Genomic DNA, 16,626 nt, shown 5'->3' with positions numbered 1-16,626 from the left:
AAAGGTCATTGGGGGTAGTTGAGGGTTACAATGTGGAGCTGAGGTTACAATCAGATCGGCTAAAAACTTACTGAATGGCGGAGCAGACTCGAGGGACCGAGTGGCCTACTCCTGTTCCAAGTGCATATGTTCAACAGTGCATTTGAGGAGGGAGTTCCAGGATTTTGACCCAGGAACAGTAATACAGTTCCAAGTCCGGATTGTGTGTGACTTGGATGGGAACTTGCAGGTGGTGGTGCTCCCATGCGACTGGTGCCCTTGTCCTTCTGGATGGTAGAAGTTGTCGGTTTGCAAGGTAATGTTAAAGAAGTCTCGACGAATTGCTGCACTGCATCTTGTATATGGGTGCACATTGCTGGCACAATGTGACAGTGCAGGAGGGAGTGAATGTTTAAGACATGGTGTGCTGATCAAGTGCTCTGCTTGGTCCTGGATGGTGTCGAGCTTCTTGATTGTTGTTGGAGCTGCACTCATCCAGGCAAGTGAAGAGTATTCCATCACACAGCTGACTTGTGCCTTGTAGATGGTGGACAGGCTTTATGGAGTCAGGAGGTGGATTCACAGGATTCCTAGCCTCTGACCTGCTCTTGTAGCCACAGTTTTTATATGGCTAGTCCGGTTCAGTTTCTGATCAATGGTAATCCCCAGGATGTTGAATGCGGGGCATTCAGTAATGGTAACGCCATTGAATGTCATGGGGCGATGGTTAGATTCTCTCTTGTTGGAGATGGTTGTTGCCTGGTACTTGTGTGGTGCGAATGTTACTTGCCACTTGTCAGCCCAAGCATGGATATTGTCCAGATCTTGCTGCGTTTGGACATGGACTGCTTCAATACCTGAGGAGTCGCAAATGGTGCTGAACGTTGTGCAACCATCAGCGAACATCCCCACTTCTGACCTTATGATAGAAGGAAGGTCATTGGTGAAGCAGCTGAAGATGGTTAGGCCAAGGACACTACCCTGAGGAACTCCTGCAGTGATGTCCGGGAGCTGAGATGACTGACCCCCAACAACCACAACCATCTTCCTTTCTGCTAGGTATGACTACAATCAGTGGAGAGTTTTCCCCCTGATTCCCATTACCTCCAGTTTTGCTAGGTCTCCTTGATGCCACACTCGGTCAAAATGCAGCCTTGATGTCAAGGGCAGTCACTCTCACCTCACATCGGGAGTTCAGTTCTTCTGTCCATGTTTGAACCAAGGCTGTAATGAGGTCAGGAGCTGAGTGGCTCTGGCTGAACCTAAACTGAGCGACAGTGAGCAGGTTATTGCTAAGCAGTGCTGCTTGATAGCACTGTTGATGATCCCTTCCATTACTTTACTGATGATCGAGAGTAAACTGATGGGGCAGTAATTGGCCGGGTTGGATTTATCCTGCTTTTTGTGTGCAGGACATACTTGGGCAATTTTCCACATAGCCAGTGTTGTAGCTGTACTGAAACAGTTTGGCTAGGGGCACAGCACGTTCTGGAGCACAAGTCTTCAGTACTATTGCCAGAATATTGTCAGGCCCCATAGCCTTTGCACTACCCAGTGCCTTCAGCTATTTCTTGATATCACGTGGATTGAATTGAATTGGCAGAAGACTGGCATCTGTGATGCTGGGGACCTCTGGATGAGGCAGAGTTGGATCATCCACTCGGCACTTCTGGCTGAAGATTGTAGCAAATCAGCCTTATCTTTTGCATTGATGTGCTGGGCTCCCCTATCATTGAGGATGGGGATATTTGTGAGCCTCCTCCTCCAGTGAGTTGTTTAATTGTCCACTACCATTCACGACTGGATGTGGCAGGACTGCAGAGCTTAGATCAGATCTGTTTGCGTTGGGATCGCTTAACTCTGTCTATCACTTGCTGGGTGGTCCAGTTAAATTTTGGGCCAATGGTCGGGGAATTCAGCAATGGTGTTGCCATTGAAAGTCATGGGGAGAGGGTTAGATTCACCCTTGTTGGAGAGGGTCATTGCCTGGCACTTGATGGTGCGAATTTTACTGGCAACTTAGCGGCCCAAGTCTAGCACATGCAGCAAGCAGGCACAGATTGCTTCATTATCTGATTCGAGAACAGAACTGTACTTTGTGCAATCATCAGTGAACATCCCCATTTCTGACTTTATGATGGGGAGAAGGTCAGTGATTGAGCAGCTGAAGATGGTTAGGCCTAGGATGCAGCTATGAGGAATTCCTAGGACTGAAATGGTTGGCCTCCAATAACCACAACCATCTTCCTTTATGCTGTGTGACCTAAGCCAGTGGTTCCCATTGACTTCAATTTTACATGGGTTTCTTGATATTAAGTAGTCAGGAAAGCAAATGGTCTGTTAGCCTTCATTGCATGGGGATTTGAGTACAGTAGTAAAGAAGGCTTGCTGCAATTGTATAGAGCTTTGGTGAGACCGTACCTGGAGTATTGTGTACAGTTTTAGTCTCCTTACCTAAGGAAGGATGTACTTGCCGTAGAGGGAACATAAGAACATAAGAAATAGGAACAGGAGTAGACCTGCAACGGAGGTTCACCAGACTAATCTCTGGGATGGCTGAATTGTCTTATGGAGCATGATTGAGGAAGCTGGACCTGTATTCTCTAGAGTTTAGAAGAAAGTGAGATGATCTCATTGGAACTTACAAAATTCTTACAGGACATGACAGGGTAAATGTAGATAGGATGTTTCCCCCAACTGGTGAGTCGAGAACCAGGGGATACAGTCTCAGAATAAGGGGCAGGCCATTTAAGACTGAGATGAGGAGAAATTTCTTCATTCAGAGGATGGTGAATCTTTAGAATTCTCTGCCCCAGAGGGCTGTGGAAGCTCAATCATTGAGCATGTTCAAGACAGAAATTGATAGATTTCTGGATACCAATGATATCAAGGGATACAGGGGTAGTGCTGGAAAAATGGCATACTAGGTAGATGATCAGCTATGATCTGTTTGAGTGGCGGAGCAGACTCGATGGGCCGAATGGCCTACTCCTGCCCCTGCTCCTATTTCTTATGGTACCACATTTGATCAAAGGCTGGTATCTGTATATTTCCAATAGAATATTGATGTGAAGAGCAGTCACTCTCCCCACACTTCTGCCCACCTTTGGACCATGTGTGTAATGGTCTGGAATTTAGCATCAGTAAGTAGGTTATTGATAAGTACCACTGGATAGCTTTGTTGATGACACCTTCCATATGTGGCTGATGATTGAGATTAGACTGATGAAATGATAATTTGCTAGATTTGATTTGTCCTGCTTCTTGTAGACAGGACACACCTAGGCAATTTCCACTTTCTCAAGAAGTTGCCAGTGCTGTAGCTGTACCATCATAACGTGACTAGAGGCACTGCTTGTTCTGGAGCAGAAATTTTCATCAGTACAGCCGGGGTGTTGTTGGGGCCCGTACCCTAAGCCGCTATTCCGTATGCTCACTGTGATATCATGTGGAGTGAATCAAATTTATCGAAGACTGACATCTGTGATATTGCAGACCTCAGGAAGAGGCCTAGTGGATTATCCACTCGGCACTTCTGGTTGAAAATGGTTGCAAAATTTTCAGCCTTGTTTTATGCACCCAGGTGCTGGGACATGCCACCATGGAGCCTCCTCTTCCCATCGGTTATTCACCACCATTTACAGCTGGATGTGGCAGGACTGCAGAACTATGATCTGATCTGTTAATTGTGAGATTACTTAGTTTTGCCTTTAGTATTCCCGCAGTCTTGTGTTGTATTTTAATCAGGTTGGCACCTCATTTTTCGATAGGCTTGGCTGAACCAATGTTGGTCCGATGCTTTATGGTAATGGCGATGGTTACACTGAGCATTGAGATAACAGATTGTGGTTGAATATAGCTCTGCAGCTGCTGATGGCCCACAGTACTTCATGGTTGCCCAGTTTTGAGCTGCTAAATTTTTTCTGAATCAATCCCTGATTTTGAGCCAACGGCTCTGTAGTTTTCTGGATTCATTCTATCTCACCTTTTGAATGCAGGAATAGCACTAGCTATCCACCAGTTCTTTGGTACTATTCTTTTCTATCGATTATATATGGATACTACAGTTTCTGCTGTCTCCTCTCTATCTCCAATGTTTCTAACCCTAGAAAATACCATTGTTAATTGTAGCACTTGAACTAGCTACTGTCTTGCAGTAATGGGACAGAAGTGACTTGTTAATGATAAACCTTAGAAAATCTGCCAGGAAGGAATGGTACCTGTATTTTCCAGGTCTTTCATTCTTGTGATGCAAGAACTCTGCATTTTGACCTTCTATTACGAATGTAGACTTTGTAATAATGTAGACAAAAGATTGTAGTTCTGTGCCTGTATGCCAAGGATGAATTCTGGGACAGAGAGTCAGGCACTTTTTGTTATGTTTTCATGGGATGTGAGCATTGCTGGTAAAACCTGCATTTGTTGTCTAATTGTCCTTGAGAAGGTATCATTTATTAATAAATAAATGTAACAAAGACCGACAACCAACACTGAGATCACAAAGGGTGCTTTGCTACATAAATTCTCCCTCCTGCATCTTACAACCAATAGCCATGATTTTACTCCATTTATTTGGTTTCTATCTACCTCAATCTGACAGATCTTGGCATCCTGATCCTGCTCTCAGGCTCAATCTCCATTCTCTTATATCTCAGGTTGTATGGGAAACTATCAATGTGTAGGGGTAGCAAGGCATAAAAGTAGTCATGTTACCAAATCAGCAATTATTGAATCTCCAGCTTAAAATAACAAAGTAAATCTAAACATAAACAGGTGAAGCCTGGCACAGAAGCGGGTTACAGTTAACGTTTGTATAGACTTTTGATGCTGTTATTTGCTTTTGCAAATCCCAAATATGTGACTTCCACTACCTAGAAGGACCAGGGCAATAGGTGTATGGGAACACCATCCCCTGCAGGTAACACGCCATCTTGGTTTGGAAATATACCACCATTCCTCCTCCACCACTGGGCCAAAAATATGCAACTCCCCATATAACACCATCTTCAGCACACATAGTGCAGCTGTCTAAGAAGGCAGCTTACCACCCCTTCTCGAGGAGCGAAATAAAATGATAAAAACAAAACAAAAATAAAATTAATAAACCTGCAATGCAAATTGAACTCAGTTTGTCAAGGTGTCAGTTGTTAGGAATGTATCTTAATTGGAAACAAGGAAGCTACTGAATGTATAGGATGTAAGCAATAAAATTGTACCACCAATTGGGCTCTAAAATCAGTGCTCTAGGTGATCATGTGATTAACTTTTATTTCACTCTCTGAAGAGCTTCATGCCATCAGTTTCTGGGGTGAAGGCTGACCTTGCAACACATTGTCAGTGCAAAACAATTTTCGTGTTTAGCATCAATATAAATGCTGAGTTGTCCTAATTCAATCACAACAACTTGTATTTATATAGAGTCTTTAACATAAAACTTCCCAAGGCACATCAGAAGGAGCATTATAAAACAAAACTTGGCACTGAGCCACGTAAGGTGACATTAAGTCAGGTGAACAAACGCTTGGTCAAAGAGGTAGGTTTTAAGGATTGTCTTAAAGGAGGAAGTGCGGTAGAGAGTAGGGGGGATAAGTTTAGGGAGAATATTTTGAAGCTTAGGACCCAGGCAGCTGAAGATGCCTGCTGGAGTGATTAAATTCAGCGATGTTCAAGAGGTTGGATCCCTGACTCTAGATGAGGACCTGTGCAAAACAATGCAACACTTGCAGTGTAAATGTAATCTGAGACAATTTCCTTATTGGTTTGGCACTTTAATGTATACTTACAACTGTTTGATCTATTTACATCAGCGCTCAGCATAACCTGCAAATGCATTCAAATCTCTTAATTGGTACATGTGCTGTTTGTAAAAGCTTGGACTTGAGAGTTTGGACCCAGTGGCACTAAATATCTTTGGTTTGGGGGTGGGGGTGTTCCTGCCAGAGTCCAGCTGTAATTCTGAAATTGACTGAAAAAAGTTTGCCTTGTAGATAAGACACTCTGCCCACCTTTTAAAAGGCCAGCGGTGTCCGATGGTGTTGGCAGATATAGAGACTGGGATTTTTTTTTTATTCCTTCATGGGATGTGGGTGTCGCTAGCTGGGCCAGCATTTATTGCCCATCCCTAGTTGCCCTTGAGAAGGTGGAGGTGAGCCTCCTTCTTGAACCGCTGCAGTCCATGTGGTGTAGGTACATCCACAGTGCTGTTAGGGAGGGAGTTCCAGGATTTTGACCCAGCAACAGTGAAGGAAAAGTGATATATTTCCAAGTCAGGATGGCGAGTGGCTTGGAGGAGACCTTCCAGGTGGTGGTGTTCCCATATGTCTGCTGTCCTTGTCCTTCTAGATGGTAGTGGTCGTGGTGAGTTTACAGATTTTCAGGCCCATTTATTTAGTTCACACTGAGGTAGTCTCCTATGCCCATGGGATTCAGTCTAGGATTTAAAATTGAGTCTCTGTCTTTCACACACATGCTGTCTGCATGCCAAAGATGACTACTTAACTCTGTATTGAATCCTAACTGTAAATAGGACTCTAGCTGGTGTGACCTTTCCCTGCTCTCTTGTACTAGATTCTTGCAATCGAGTTGGCCAAGAAAGAAGGTGCTCGAGTTGTATTGGCCACAGACCCTGATGCCGACAGACTGGCTGTTGCAGAACAACAAGAGGAGTAAGTATCAGTAAATGCATTTTACAAGAAAATTGTGACACTTAACTTTGTAAAGAATATTTTTTTAAATTCTAAATAAAACAGCCACTGTTCACAGTAAGGTACGTGCAACACTTCCTTTTTTTTATTCATTTATAGGATGTGAGTACTGCTGGCCCAGCATTTACTGCCCATCTGTAATTGCCCTTGAGAAGGTAGTGGTGAGCTGCCTTCTGGAACCGCTGCAGTCCCTGTGGTGTAGGTACACCACCTGTGCTGTTAGGGAGGGAGTTCTAGGATTTTGACCCAGCGATAGTGAAGGAATAGTGATACATTTCCAAGTCAGGATGGTGAGTGATATGGAGGGGAACCTCCAGGTGGTGCTGTTTCCATGTATCAGCTGCCCTTGTCCTTCTAGAAAGTAGCGGTCGTGGGTTTGGAAGGTGCTGCCTAAGGAGCCTTGGTAAATTTCTGCAGTGCACCTTGTGGATGGTACACCATTGTGTGTCAGTGGTGGAGGGAGTGAATGTTTGTGGAAGGGGTGCCAATCAAGTGGGCTGCTTTGTCCTGGATGGTGTCCAGCTTTTTGTGTTGTTGGAGCTGCATTCATCCAGGTAAATGGAGAGTAGTCTATCACACTCCTGACTTGTGCCTTGTAGATGGGGGACAGGCTTTGGGGAGTCAAGAGGTGAGTTACTCGCGACGGGATTCCTAGCCTCTGACCTGCTCTTGTAGTCACAGTATTTTTATGGCTAGTCCAGTTCAGATTCTGGTCAATGGTAACCCCCCCCAGGATGTTGATAGTGGGGGATTCAGTGATGGTAATGCCACTGAATGTCAAGGGACGATGGTTGGATTCTCTCTTGTTAGAGATGGTCGTTGCCTGACACTTGTATGGCACAAATGTTATTGCCACTTGTCAGCCCAAGCCTGGAAATTGTCCAGGTCTTGCTGCATTTGGACATGAACTGCTTCAGTATCTGAGGAGTCACGAATGGTGCTGAACATTGTGCAATCAGCAGCGAACATCCCCACTTCTGACCTTATGATGGAAGGAAGATCATTGATGAAGCAGCTGAAGATCGTTGGGCCTCTAGATTACCAGTCCAGTGACAATACCACTATGCCACCGCCTCCCCGTTGACTTTTAACTGCCTGCTGAGATGGCCTGGCAAGCCACTCAGTTGTATCAAGCCATTACAGAAAAGTTGAATAAAAAGCAAAACCAGTCAGGCCATCCAACATCAACCTAGGCACCAGAAATGGCAATGGCACACCCTGCCCCATCAACCCTTCAAATTCCTCCTCAATAACATCTGGGGGCTTGTGCCAAAATTAGGTCCCACAGACTAGTCAATCAACAATCTGACATACCTTACAGCCAATGTCTCAGACTCCTTCATTGCCATTCATCCCTGATTCAGTGTTGTCCCACGGGCAGGACAGACTCGCCAAAGATGGTGGCACAGTTCTATTCAGTCAGGAGGTAGTGGCCCTGGGAACCCTCAACATTGACTCTGGACCACATGAATGGCACCAGTTCAAGCATGGGCAAAGAAACCACTTGCTGCTGAATAAAGTTTTCCTCCATGTTCCTATTACTACTTTTGTCAATCTCCTTAAACCTATGTCCTCTGGTTCTCAGGCCTTCTGACAATGGGAATAGTTTCTCCCTATCTACTCTGTCTAGACCCCTCATGATTTTGAAAACTCAATCAAATCTCCTCTCAACCTCTTTTCTAAGGAGAACAACCCCAGCTTCTCCAATCCATCCATCTAAATGAAGTCCCTCATCCCTGGAATTATTCTCTTAAATCTTTTCTGCACCCTCTCGTAAGCCTTCACATCCTTCCTGAAGTGTGGTGGCCAGAAATGGTCACAGTACTCCAGTAGAAGCCATTCAAGTGTTTTATAAGGGTTCATCATAACTTCCTTGATCTTGTATTCTATGCCTCTATTCACAAAGCCCAGGATCCTGTATGCCTTTTTAACCACTTTCTCAACCTGCCGTGCCATGTTCAATGTTTTGTGCGTATGTACACTCCCAGGTATCTCTATCCCTCTATCCCTTTAGAATTGCATCCTTTATTTTATATTGGCTGTCTTTGCTCTTCTGACCAAAATCAATCACTTCATACTTCTCTGCACTAAATGTCACGTGTTCACCTATTCCGCCAGCCTATGTCCTTTTTTTCCCTTCACTATCCTTTTCACAGTTCTACGAACTCCCAAGTTTTGTGTCATCAGTAAATTTTGAAATTGACATTCAGCAGCATTACCATTGCTGAACCCTCACATTCAACATCCTGGGGATTACCATTGACCAAAAACTTAACTGGACCCACTGTATGAATATAGTGGCTACAGGAGGAAGTCATAGGCTGGGAATTCTGCAGCAAGTAACTCCCCAAAGCCAACTCCCCAAAGCCTGTCCGCCATCTACAATATGCAAGTCAGGGCTGAATACTCTTCACTAGCCCACAGCCTCACACTCAAGAAGCTCGACACCACCCAGGACAAAGCAGGCTGCTTGATTGGAACCCCATCCACTACCTTAAACATTCACTCCCTTTACCACTGGTGCACAGTGGCAGCAGTGTGTACCATCTACAAGGTGCACTGCTGCAACTCACCAGGGCTCCTTTGACAGCACCTTCCAAACCTACAACCTCTACCACCTAGAAGAACAAGGGCAGTTGATGCATGGGAATACTACTGCCTGCAAGTTTCCCTCCAAGTTATATACCATCCTGACTTGGAACTTCACTGTCGCTGGATCAAAATCCTGGAATTCCCTCCCCAATAGCACTATGAGTGTACCTAAATCACGTGGACTGCAGTAGTTCAAGAAGGCAGCTCACCACCCCCTTTTCAAGGGCAATTAGGGTTGGGCAATAAATGCTGACCTTGGCAGTTATGCTCACGTCCCTAGTGAATGAATCAAAAGTATAATCTGCAATATTACTGAGATGTAAATCTCTCCCTGTAATGTAAACTCCATTGCCTTTTAGAGCAGTGAGTGGAACATGCGAGTGTCACGAGGATTATAGTCTGCCAGCAGTTTACAGTCATGACTGGGCATTTCACTGCTTTTTAGATAAAAATTTTAAATCTAACTTTGCATTTATTGATGTTTCAAAAGTTCAAAGAAAGCGAAGTGGTATTGTGCCAGTTTCATACTAAAGGTCATTGTGAGGTGAGGGGACATTTTCATTGTAAGGTTACATTCCATTGCTTTACATTGCATGAGAATCAGTAACTGACTTGGTCACATGTTTCTTGCTTGCCTCCAGCATGTTCAAAGTAACTCATTTAAAATTAAAATTACATTAGTAAATTGTATGCAGCATTGCCTGCTCCCAAGCTGAATTCTTTTTTGCAAATGAGGTGATGAGACAATTGAGAGTATTCAGAATTCCATTCCACAAAGCCACTTTGAGCTGTGGCAAAATGGAATGGGAAATGTTGCCACAGGAATTTATAAAGATATATATAAATTCAAAAACTGCAACCACAAGAAGATTTGTAATAATAGATTTATTTTTCCAGGTTTCTTTTTGTTTGGATTGGGTAGATTTGTTTACAATTCGCAAGAAATGACTTTCCAGCCTGTTACGACACTCAGCTGTGGGACTAAACAGAAAAATCTCAGGTTTAATCCCAGCTCCATGTCTGATCATCTCAGAGATGAAACATTAATTAGCCATGGGCTAGGCTCAGCAAGAGAAAAGTGGGAATCAGTGGGAATGTTGCTTTTGAACTCTGCCCAACCTCTCATGCTGGACAGAGGGTGTGTGGCAGTGTTGGGTAAAGATAGGATCAGGCTCAATACTGATGCTGCCCAGTTGAATATTCTACTAGTGATCACTGTTGAAACTTGTTCACGTTGAATGGCTCTATGAGTCACCACCTTTAGGAGAGGAGGGATTACCTGTATTCACTCTGTCTCAAAACAAAATGCTGGAAATACTCAGCTGGCCTGGCAACATCTGTGGAGAGCGAAACATAACGCTTCAGGTCTGTGACCTTTCTTTAGAACTGAAGAGAACACTCTGTCTTAATTCTGCACCTCACCCAGAATATACAGGTTTCGAATAATCTGAATAATTTGACAGACTGAAATGGATATTGTATGAATCATTCTGGTCATACCTTTATATCATGAGCTCTGACTTGTTGGCTCCCTGAAAACTCAGTTCATACCTCCAGTGCCCAGACTGCATGGGTTCAAAATGGCAGCCCGCCGTCATGATCTCAAGGAATGGGCCGGCAAGGTCCATATCCCAAGACTGAATAACTTACAATATAATAAGTACAGTTTGCCTATGTTATATAAAGAAAAGAAATGTCTGTGAAGCGTTTCAGCCGATTTCAGTTTTGATTTCAGAAGTTGAATCATTAAACTCAGTTCTACAGATCATGGCGATTGATCACTTAAAAGAATGTCTAGCTCACCCAGTGGCTTAATGACTGAAGGAGTTATATTCTAGTTTTTTTATGTTCGTTCATGGGATGTGGGTGTCGCTGGCTGGGCCAGCATTTATTGCCCATCCCTAATTGCCCTTGAAAAGGTGGTGGTGAGCCAACTTCTTCAACCGCTGCAGTCCCTGTGGTGTATGTACACCCACAGTGCTGTTAGGGAGGGAATTGCAGGATTTTGACCCAGCGACAGTGAAGAAATGGCAATATAGTTCCAAGTCAGGATGGTTTGTGACTTGGAGAGAAACTGGAGATGCTGATGTTCCATGCATCTGTTGGCCTTGTCGTTTTAGCTGGCAAAGATCCTGGGTTTAGAAGGTGCTGTCGACGGAGGCCTTGCTGCGTTGTGCCAGTGCATCTTGTAGATGGTACACACTGCTGCCACTATGTCGGTGGTGAAGGGAGTGAATGTTTAAGGTGGTGAATGAGGTGACAATCAAACAGGCTTCTTTGTCCTGGATGGTATCGAGCTTCTTGAGTGTTGTTGGAGCTGCACTCATCCAGGCAATTGGAGAGTATTCCATCACACTCTTGACGTGTGCTGTGTAGATGGTGGAGAGGCTCTGGGGAGTAAGGAGGTGAGTTACTCTGCAGAATTCCCAGCCATTGACCTACTCTTGTAGCCACAGTATTTATATGCCTTGCCCAGTTTAGTTTCTGGTCAATGGTAACCCCAGGATGTTGATAATGGTGGATTCAGTGACGGTAATGCCGTTGAATGACGAGAGGAGATGGTTATAGAATCATAGAGGTCCACAGCACAGAAAGAGGCCCTTTGGCCCATCAGGTCTGCGCCGTTCAAACAAGTACCTAACTATTCCAATCCCATTTTCCAGCACTAGGCCCATAGCCTTGTATGCCATGGCATCAATAGTGCACATCCAAATACTTCTTAAATGTTATGAGGGGTTTCTGCCTCTACCACCCTTTTAGTCAGCGAGTTCCAGATTCCCACCACCCTCTGGGTGAAAACATTCTTCCTCACATCCCCTCTAAACCTCCTGCCCTTTACCTTAAATCTATGCTCCCTGGTTATTGATCCCTCCACCAAGGGGAAAAGTTCCTTCCTGTCTACCCTATCTATGCCCCTCATAATTTTATACACCTCAATCATGTCCCCCCCTCAATCTCCTCTGCTCCAAGGAAAATAACCCCAATCTATCCAATCTCTCCTCATAACTAAAACTCTCCAGCCCAGGCAACATCCTGGCAAATCTCCTCTGCGCTCTCTCTAGTGCAATCACATCCTTCCTATAATGCGGATTCCAGAACTGCACGCAATACTCTAGCTGTGGCTTAACCAGCGTTTAATACAGTTCCAGCATAACCTCCCTGCTCTTATATTCTATGCGTCGGCTAATAAAGGCAAGTATCCCATTTGCCTTCTTAACCACCTTATCTACCTGTCCCGCTACCTTAAGAGACTGGTGGACATTCACACCAAGGTCCCTCTGATCCTCGGTACTTCCTAGGGTCCTACCATTCATTGTGTATTCCCGTGCCTTGTTTGTCCTGCCCAAGTGCATCACCTCACACTTATCCGGATTAAATTCCATTTGCCACTGATCAGCCCATCTGACCAGCCCGTCTGTAACCTCCTGTAATCTAAGGCTATCCTCCTCACTATTTACCACCCCACCAATTTTTGTGTCATCCGCGAACTTACTGATCAACCCTCCTACATTCAAGTCTAAATCGTTTATATACACCACAAACAGTAAGAGACCCAACACCGATCCCTGTGGAATCCCACTGGACACAGGCATCCAGTCACAAAAACACCCCTCGACCATCACCCTCTGCTTCCTGCCACTCAGCCAATTCTGGATTCAATTTGCCAAATTGCCTTGGATCCCATGGGCTCTTACCTTCGTTATCAGTCTCCCATGCGGGACCTTATCAAAAGCCTTGCTGAAGTCCAAGTAGACTATGTCAAATGCATTGCCTCATTTATACACCTGGCCACCTCTTTGAAAAATTCAATCAAATTGGTCAGACATGACCTCCCCTTAACAAAACCATGCTGACTGTCCTTGATTAACCCTTGCCTCTCCAAGTGTAGATTAATTCTGTCCCTCAGAATTGCTTCCAATAGTTTCCCCACCACTGAGGTTAGACTGACTGGCCTTTAGTCAGGGTTAGAGCCTGAGGTTAGATTCTCTCTTGTTGGAGATGGTCATTGCCTGGCACTTGTGTGGCACGAATGTTACTTGCCAGTTGTCAGCCCAAGCCTGGATATTGTCCAGGTCTTGCAGCAAATGGACATGGACTGCTTTAGTACCTGAGGAATTACAAATGGTGCTGAACATTGTGAATTATCTGCAAATATCCCCACTTCTGACCTTATTATTGAGGGAAGGTCAATGATGAAGCAGCTGAAGATGGCTGGGCCTAGGATACTACCCTGAGGAACTCCTACACCAATCACAGAATCTTAACGGCACAGAAGGAGACCATTTGGCCCATGTGTCTGCACCGGCTCTTCAAATGAGCATTATGACCTAGTGCCATTGTCCTGCCTTTTCCCCATATGCCTTCACCTTGTTTATATTCAAATAATCATCTAATGCCCTCTTGAATACCTCGATTGAACCTGCCTCCACCACACTTCCAGGCAGTGTATTCCAGATCCGAACCACTCATTGTGTGAAAAAGATTTTTCTCACGTCACATTTGCTTCTTTTGCAAATCACTTTAAATCTGTGCCGTCTCGTTCTTGATCCTTTTAGGAGCGGGAACAGCTTCTCCCTATCTACTCTGTCCAGCCCCCTCATGATTTTGAAAACTTCTATCAAGTCCCTTCTCAGCCTTCTCTCCAAGAAAAACAGCCCCAACCTCTCCAATCTATCCTCATAGCTGAAGTTTCTCATCCCTAGAACCGTTCTTGTAAACCTCTTCTGCACTCTCTCCAATGTGTTCACATCCTTCCTATAATATGGTTCCCAGAACTGTACACAATATTCCAGCTGAGGTCTAACGAGGGTATTCTATAAATTCAGCATAACCTCCCTGCCCTTGTACTCTCTGCCCCTATTAATAAAGCCCAGAATATTATATGCTTTATTAACTGCTCTCTCCACCTGTCCTGCCACCTTCAATGATCTATGCACATATACACCCAGGTCTTTCTGCCCCTGCACCCCCTTCAAAATTCCACCCCTTATTTTATATTGTCAGTCCATGTTCTTCCTACCAAAATGCTTCACCTCACACTTCTCCGCATTGAACTTCATCTGCCACCTATCTGCCCACTCCACCAACTTGTCCATGTCCTTTTGAAGTTCTACACCATCCTCCTCGCAGTTCACAACACTCCCAAGCTTCGTATCATCTGCAAACTTTGAAATTGTCCCCTCCACACCAAGATCTAGATCATTAATATATATCAGGAAAAGAAGGGTCCCAATACTGACCCCTAGGGAACTCCACTACAAACCTTCCTCCAGCCTGAAAAATATCCATCGACCATTACTCTCTGCTTCCTATTTTTCAGCCAATTTTGTATCCACATTGCTACTGTCCCATTTATTCCATGAGCAATAACTTTTCTCATAAGTCTGTTGTGTGGCACTGTGTCAAATGCCTTTTCAAAGTCCATGTACACCACATCAACAGCATTACCCTCATCGACCTTTTCTGTTACCTCTTCAAAATACTCCAGCAAGTTAGTTAAACATGATTTCCCCCTTCAGAAGTCCATGCTGGCTCTTCCTTATCAACTCATATTTTTCCATGTGGCTACTAATTCTATCCCGAATAATTGTTTCTAGAATCTTGCCCACCTCTGAAGTTAAACTGACTGGTCTGTAATTGCAGGGCTTACCATTGCAACCTTTTTTGAACAAGGGTGTAATGTTTGCAATTCTCCAGTCCTCTCGCACCACCCCTGAGCCTAGGGAGGATTAAAAGATTATGGCCAGTGCCCCTGCAATTTCTACTTTCACTTCCTTCAATATCTTTGGATGCATCTCATCTGGTCCCAGTGCCTTGTCAACTTTAAGTACCAACAGATTATTCAACACTTCCATATCAATTTTGAACCCTTCTAGTGACAGTGTTTCCTCGTCTGTCACTATGGCCTGGGTAACATCTACCTCCTTGGTAAGGACGGATGCAAAGTATTAATTTAATATCTCAGCCATGGCCCCTTTGTCCATGTACAAATTCCCTTTTAGGTCCCTAATCAGCCCTACTCCTCCTTTTACCACCCTTTTACTATTTATATGCCTATAGAAGACTTTGGGATTCCCCTTTATGTTGGCTGCCAGTCTTTTCTCATAATCTCTCTTCACTTCTCCAATATGCTTTTTCACCTCTCCTTTAACCTTCTGTATTCCTCTTGGTTCTCAATTGTATTTTCTACCTGATACCTGTTATAAGCGCACTTTTTCTTCACCTTAATTTCAATCTCCTTTTTCATCCTGGGAGCTCTGGATTTGTTTGCCCTACCTTTCCCTTTTGATAGAATATATACCTTGACTGTGCCTGAACCAATTCTTTTTTGAAAGTGGCCCATTGTTGAACTACAGTTTTTCCTGCCAATCTTTCGTTCCAGTCTATCTGGCCCAGCTCTGTTCTTGCCCCATTGAAGTCAGCTCTTGTCCAGTTAATTATTTTTACTCTAGATTGCCTATCGTCCTTTTCTATCATCACCCTAAAACGTACAATACAATGATCACTGTCTCCTAAATGTTCCCCCACTGACACTTGATTTACTTGGCCCACCTCATTTCCAGGAACCAGGTCCAACAGTGCATCTTTTCTTGTTAGATTGGACACATACTGCTGTAGAAAATTACCCTGAACACAATCTAGGAACTTTTGCCGCTCTCCGCCCTTTACTCTACCACTGTCACGTCTACTTTCAGGTAATTAAAGTCCCCTATTATAACTACTCTATAATGCCTGCACCTCTCTGTAATTTCCCTGCAGATTTGCTCTTCTGTGGTCTTTAGACTACACTGAGCAATGTAATTGCAGCCTTTTTGTTCCTTAGCTCTAGCCAAATTGATTCTGTCCTTGAACCCTCTGGGACATCCTCTTTCTCCAGCACTGCACTGCTTTCCTTAACCAATACCGCCACCCCTCCTCCTTTCCTATCTTTTCTGAACACCTTGTACCTGGGAATATTTAACACCCAGTTCTGCCCTTCCTTGTGCCAGGTCTCTGTTATCGCACAACATCATATTTCCACATGGCAATCTGCACCTGTAACTTCCCAATCTTATTTACTATACTCCATACATTCACATACATGCATAGTAGCCCTGATTTAGATTTTGTTCCTTTCTCCCTTACCCCAACTTTGCCTATTAAATTACTATTCTCTGTACTAGTGCTATCTGTCCCTCCCTGTATTTTGTGCAATGTCCCAGGACGGAGATGATTGACCTTAAACAACCACAGCCATCTTCTTTTGTGATAGATAAGACTCCAACCAGTGGAGAGTTTCCCCCTGTTTCCTGTTGACTCCAGTTTTGCTAGGGCTCTTTGATACCACACTCGGTCAAATGCTGCCTTGATG

General features: G+C 44.3%; 1 protein-coding gene across 1 annotated transcript in view; it reads left to right on the top strand.

Annotated features, from left to right (window-relative positions):
- pgm2l1 (phosphoglucomutase 2-like 1) overlaps positions 1-16,626 on the top strand; it is a 112,223-nt gene that overhangs the window by 77,157 nt on the left and 18,440 nt on the right. The window contains exon 8 of the mRNA XM_078544977.1: positions 6,547-6,644. Coding sequence (XP_078401103.1) covers positions 6,547-6,644 — 98 coding nt within the window. The remainder of the gene's footprint in view (positions 1-6,546; positions 6,645-16,626) is intronic.

Source organism: Cetorhinus maximus, chromosome 7 (assembly GCF_964194155.1).
Source record: "Cetorhinus maximus chromosome 7, sCetMax3.hap1.1, whole genome shotgun sequence".
Taxonomy (NCBI): Eukaryota; Metazoa; Chordata; class Chondrichthyes; order Lamniformes; family Cetorhinidae; genus Cetorhinus; species Cetorhinus maximus.
This window is presented reverse-complemented; position numbering and strand designations above follow the sequence as displayed.